Source organism: Priapulus caudatus, unplaced genomic scaffold (assembly GCF_000485595.1).
Source record: "Priapulus caudatus unplaced genomic scaffold, Priapulus_caudatus-5.0.1 Scaffold1078, whole genome shotgun sequence".
In the NCBI taxonomy this organism is placed as follows: Eukaryota; Metazoa; Priapulida; class Priapulimorpha; order Priapulimorphida; family Priapulidae; genus Priapulus; species Priapulus caudatus.
The window spans coordinates 1-6,785 of record NW_014578139.1 but is presented as its reverse complement, the minus strand read 5'-3'; the positions used below and the strand labels follow the sequence as shown (position 1 = coordinate 6,785).

The window sequence follows — 6,785 nt, the reverse complement described above, 5'->3', positions numbered from 1 at the left end:
ACTACTACTAGTAGTAGTAGTAGTAGTGCTGAGAGGGTCTATGTCCCCCAGGGTACTGCCGGAACGTACCCTGGGTACGGTCCGGTATACCGGAACGTACCCTGGTACTATCTAATATGCCGGACCGTACCTCGTCTACTCCACTAACGAGTCTAGGGAGTCGCCTACGCCTACTCCCTAACTCGAACCCGAACCCTAACCTTAACCCTAATCCTAACCATATCAAGTAGTGACCAGGGTACGTTCCAGCAGTACCCTGGGGGACATAGACCCTATGAGCCCTACTAGTACTAGTACTAGCAGGAGTAAGATAATATAGAATCTATTCTATATTATCTTACTCCTGGTACTAGTACTAGTAGTACTACTGTCTGAGCAGCATTTTCAATTTTGGCTACAACTACAAGTACAAGTACAATATTTCATGATTTGAACGTACCGCCGACCACGTTCCATTTTGAAACCCCTATAAAATGAAGCTGAGCAAATTATGAAAGGTAATCACATAACATAGGCGAAAACATGACGTCCCAATTAATACAACTAGAATAGAGGAGCAGCAAGCAAACTGCCCAAAACAGTTTAAGTTACTGAGCATCAGCTGAAATGGAATATTGGGCATTGATGATAATAGAACTCATAGGAGTCATACTCATAGCTCCATCTGACGGTGGTTGGTTGTATAAATAGACCAATGGTCTGACCATGCACAAATTCCATGTATCATACTTCCGCAGCTAAAATATCAAATATCAGTTGCTCAAATGCTGTGGCATACATCTTATATTCTGAAATGGAAATAAAATATATAGGTTTTTTTAACAGAATGGCTGTGTTAAAATACCTGTGTAGGTTTTGGAATAGAGGGCGCCATAACTCAAGAGCATTTGGTAAACATGGCAGCCTCCAGAAATATATTTGAAAAAGCCTTTAATATAGTCAAAAATTCTCCACGTGTTAGTATAAATAACCTTAGACCGAATCCAGGAGCTCATACAAACGTAAGAACACCACGATGTCGTTTCTCCAACCGCCATATTGTGTCATGTAGTATAATTTGTGCGGTTCATATAGTAAGTTATTCAAAACATGCTCTTGGCCTTACTCAAGTTACGGGTGATACTCCATTACGGCATTAGGAGTGTTCCCAACTTTAATGTCATTAATGGTCATAATAACATATATGGTCATACGTCATGGTCATATATTAGTTTGTGGTTTAATGTCATTTAGGTTAGGGTTAGGGTTATCAATCATTAATCATTACTACATTAGACGATTAGTAATAGTATTAGTACATTACATTAATCATTAATGATAACAAAGTGGGGAACACTCCTAATGAAGCGTTAGCCCAAGTTACTGACACTGACAATAATAACAATTACCATTAGAAATACTATTATTTATTATTAGAATAGGGTTATATATATATGGCGGTAATAACTCGCCATTGATCGGTGCTAGTGTTGCACGTGTGACATAATTGGAATATTGGCAGCCCAGCGAGTGTCCCGTCTCAAGTTATATACAGTCTATTGGACTTAGTATTAGTATTACCAGGAGTAAGATAATATAGGCTATATTATCTTACTCCTGGTATTACTAGTACGGTAAAACTCGCATAAAGGCCAAGACACACTGCAGCGACAGCGACCGACCGTAATGACAAACAACTTTTCAGAAAATTAGAAACTATTGTTTCCTATGAGCCATTGCACACACACGCGACAACGACCCGCGACAACCTTGACGACAAAAATATTTAGGAACGTTTCTATTCTCCAGCGACAGTTGTCAGCGACACTTTACAAATAGCCAATCGCAGCCGTTTCCATCGGCGTGTGACATTACGATTACGTCATAAATAACCCATAATGCTAGCCAAGACATAGACTGGTCTCCGGCGCTAAACTCGCGACGCATGTCACAAACAATGGGGTCGCGAACCAGTCTAACCAAAGCGTGCAAGCTGTGGCAAGCTATACATAGTACCTTCAGTACATGATAATTTGCTGCGTATATTTTACTTTATTATCTTATCGGATTATCCTTATGCCTAGAGAGTTTTTGCAGCCTAATATTTAAAAGCAGCAGCATGAGTTTTTGCCGTTTGTTCATCTGATGAAGTGTACCACTTTGGCAAGTGCTGGGTGAACTTTGACCTAACGTCGGTCGCTGTCGATGCAGTGTGATTGCGCCAGTCGCCGCGACTTTTGTCGTTTGTCGTTACGGTCTGTCGCTATCGCTGCAGTGTGTTATGGCCTTAAGTCAACACTTTTGGGACCAGCATATTTGTGCCGACTTACAAAAATGACGATATACGCGTAAGTCGTCATTTTGTCGACATGTATGCAAGTCGCCCAAATGAAATGACGACTTATGCACGTGTAGCGTTTTGTGTACTCACGGTGACACCCGATGGCGCCACCAGTCGACACGTAGTGACTAGCAATAACCTTAGGTAAGAACACTCACCCCGTAGGTCCGGATGCGTTGAAATGGCCGTATCGTCGCCACCCGGACTCCGCTAGCCACCCGAGCGCCTCAGTGCTACTGCGCTCTCTTCGGACACGTTCACTCCAGCGTTCGTTCCGGCTCCGGTGCGATAGCGTGGTTAGTCAACAATGCCACACCACAAATATGACAACGGGGCACCCCACCCCGCTCTGCTGGCCTTACGTTACGTCTTATAATAAATGTTAACCCGGTGTATAAACAAAGGCTATACAGATATAGGCGTAGCCAGACAAAGGGCTCAATAACCAGCAGGCTCTCTACTGCACGGCTGCTCACAGCATAGGCCAGTTTCTATCCTGCACGTGAAGCGTTGGCACTCCTCTCTCTACTATTTTAGGAGTCCATTTAATACTCTACTCACTGTATTATTTACTCGCCCCACAAACACAGGACAATACAACTGCCTACTCACCAACCGTAGCTCTTAACTGTGGCCGACTCTCTGCGGGGTCTCACCCACAAGCCACGTCGAACACTGGTGAACCGTATGGTACTGTACCAGTAACGTATGCTAGCTGTCGTCACCATACTCTCATCGTACGGCCTCTCCACTCTATGCTCATATAGAGTAAACTAGCCACATGCTGTGGGGCCTACCTCACTCGACTCCCAAGACGAGCTCGAGTGTTAACTCTCTAGGTCGACGCCTGAGACAAACTCGAGTGCTACCTCTCTAAACGCCCGATACGAACTCCACTGTTACTTCAGCCAACTCCCGGGACAAAACTCAACCGTGTCACTCCCGCCTCACACACCGAGTCTGCTGTTTATTTTTCCCGCGCCACTCTCCGCCGCTAGAGGTGGTGGCTAACCAACCCAACATGGCTGCCCCCATGTAGGAACTCGACTATCCACAACAACAATTGGTGAGCAGGCAAAACACCACGAAAACGCACACTAATAAACACCAGACATCACAAATAATTATACAATCACAAATACGGAACATTAACCCATACCCTGCCCGTGGTTCCCAGTGAGCTACCTCACAATTACCTAGCTGGGAACCGTGGTGACCGGTGCCACCGCCACACACGTATATCGTCATTTTGACGATTTACAAAGCCGGTATTTTGACGACTTGGAGAGTGTCAAGCTGATATTTTGCCAGGCTTTATATCTACATGAACTACTTTTGCGACGAGACGCGACTTTCCACGCGAGCTGAAAATAAACAATGCGTCCAAGCAAACAATGCGAATGAAACAATCAGTGCACACTGCAACAACTCATGTAAACTCAGTTGCGCGATCTACAGGAGATCGTCGGTGCGACCTAAGCGCATATCTGCGACAGCCAGCTTGCACATTCCCTAGACCATACACTGCGCCATCGGCATTTCTGATGACAACTTACAGATGGGAAATTACTGTTGTTTGGGCTACATGGGACCTGTCTGAGGGCGACGACTTGCACATAATGGCGGCTTATAAATGACGACTTAGGAGGAGCTATTCCAATGGATGTACTATGAGAGAAAATCGGGACTTTGACTTCCATGACGACTTATGTGAAGTGACGAGTTAGACGATGACGACATGCGAGTTTTACTGTATTACCCCCCTCCTCGGTATTAGTATTATTATTTATATTTAGTATATTTTTAGCTCATCTGACGTAGTCAAATGCAGCTTGTAGAATCGCATGATTGTTAGTGTGTCCGGCCGTCTGGCCGACTGTCCGTGCGTGCGTCAACAGTCAGGCACAAATCTTCTCGCTCGACGTACGGTCACGATATTCGGGACGTGGGGGGGTAATCCGAAAACGAGTTGGGATGTTGAAGCTGGGGGTCAAAGGTTAAGAGGTGTAAAAGAAGGGGGAACATTCCCTCCTTAACTTAAGGTATAGGGAGGAAATGCAGAATTGCGGCACAAATCTAAACGGTCTACCTAGGATCGTGATCAGTAAAAGGTGTATCACAGAATCGATGGTGCCGGAAAAGCCATCACATGTTGCCGAAACTTTGGAGGTTCACAGGGTCAAGTCAATGGGCACAGGGCAGATTTAGACATTTTCTGAGGACATGTTGACCAGAGCGAGTCGAAAAACTTTTTTGTTTCACAGCGGTGACCTACCATTTTTATGGGTTTATTGGACAAGGACTCATGAATGACTTTCTGGCTGACACTGCCCGAGACGTATGCGGATAACCTTTTGGGGCCCTCAGAAGAAGAGGTTAAAACATTGATTTGTATGACTGTTAACAAAGGACTGAAACTGCTTTTTGCTTAATTATTAAGACCATACCTAGTGTGGAATGTGAGGGTAACAGTTGGCACAGTTTAATTTGCAAAAGGCAAATTTTGTTGAAACAAGGTTTTCGCTCCTTAATCATATTAATTTCTAAAGCCAGTCTGCCTAATATCCCCCTGAAGGCTGAATCAGTTTAATGCTTGCAGTGGGGTAGCAAAAACACGGGGCAGCACATGGCCTGCGCGCGCTTCTCTAATCATATAATTGTTCCCTGCAAACCTGCAAATGCACAATGTGTCTGGCCAATGCATATAGAGATTAGGTGGGTGGCGAAAAGTGTAGCTGATTACTATTTTGTTCGAATTGGCTAGCGAAATCCCAAAACCCCAGAATGCAAGGAAGGACTTATGTATAAGACGTCTTGCTATGCACAAATGAATTTATCAGCAGAACACCAGACACCAGATGAGCCCTGTCGCACTGCGGCACTTATTTAGTTTGTTTAATCGCAATATTTAGAGTTAGCCGGAGGGGTAGTGATTAGTTGGAGTTATGTTATAAACTTACAACTGTAACTCAGGGTGGATGTTTGCTATTAGCATCAATGCTATACTTATTACTACTCAGTAGTAATGCAAATGCAATATGTGATTAACCACACTGTACTATACTGATTATGCAAGAGGGAGTTATTCTAGGTTGATATTGCAGAGTAAAAGAAAAGGAAGGACTCTGAAGCATAGTTCTGTAGGCAAGCCCGGTAAAAGGGGCGCTCTACCACGAATCGGCCATGAAGGCGGCCAAACACCATTTTATCTTCTTGTACCTAAAGAGCCATACTATAACAATCACAAGTAAGTGGCCCTGGCAATGACATTTTCATTTTTAGTACACATATAATCAGGAGTAAGATAGTAGAGGATTATTATCTTACTATCTATAATCTATACCTCTATTATCTTACTCCTGATATAATCATAGCTAATTGTGTTCCTTCATGGTACAACTATCTGGCACCATCGTGTAATATACTATAGTTTGTATGATCTCCTAAAACCAATTCTGTGTGTGATCTATTGAGGTTGTACGTTTCTTGGTTGTAGCCCAATGAGTCCTTGTTCAAACTAGTTCATCCATATAATATCCTTTATGTTACCCATGGCAAAAAAATAACATTCTAGGCAGAAAAATATGTTGCACACATGATGTAGTTTAAAGGAAAAATAGGTCCATTGATTATGCAATGTTGACGAATGCTAGAGTAACTGGCACCTTGTGTAGTTAATAACTACATTACCTTATAGCCAAACACGTATTAGTTTGTCCAATATCACTGCTGGTTATACAAACAAGACTTGAAATCAGTTGTTGATATGTATCAACGTATCATTTACGTGCCGTAAATGTCATCCAGGAGTCAAGCGATCACGTAAACATTTGTGCGGCCCGTAAACGGAGGTGTCAGCGGTGTAACCACGGCCATGGACTAAACATGGAAATAGAGTAAAACACACGTACTAATCACGGACGCACGTGGACAGCCCTGACAAAAAGTTCCTTATCACGAGCGTCCATGTTTGCGAAATCACTGATGATAGCATTGCATACGGCCGAGCATGCATGCGAAAATGTCCGGTGCACTATAAATCTGTATCACACCCGCTTCGCCGGCAGCGGTTTCAGACTGTAAACAACTGATTTTTGGACTGCGGATTTCAATTAGACATTTCTTAGTAACCAGCAGTGATATTGGACAAACTAATACGCATTTGGCTATGCGGTAATGTACTTATTAAAACTACACAAGGTGCCAGTTACTCTAGCATTCGTCAACATTGCATAATCAATGGACCTATTATTCCTTTAATGGCCACCTGATGTAACATTTAACGACGTGTAGTCCGTTTGAACTTTCACGTACTCACAGCATCTGTAAATGTCATATCTTGCGCCTTCACCCGGGACCTCTTAAAGTAGGCTTTTACATCGTGATTAGTAACGACTGTAACGTGTTCTCTCGTGCTTCAGCATCCGGCGACAGTACCCACCGATGTCGCTGCTGCAGCTGCAGC

General features: G+C 43.5%; 1 protein-coding gene across 1 annotated transcript in view; it reads right to left on the bottom strand.

The window, feature by feature from the left end:
* The window catches only part of LOC106815273 (centrin-3-like), an 8,406-nt gene extending 7,762 nt beyond the window's left edge, over positions 1–644 (bottom strand). The window contains exon 1 of the mRNA XM_014819720.1: positions 440–644. Within this exon, the coding sequence (XP_014675206.1) occupies positions 440–456 (17 nt within the window). The 5' untranslated portion in view covers positions 457–644. The remainder of the gene's footprint in view (positions 1–439) is intronic.
* Positions 645–6,785: the final 6,141 nt, after the last annotated feature.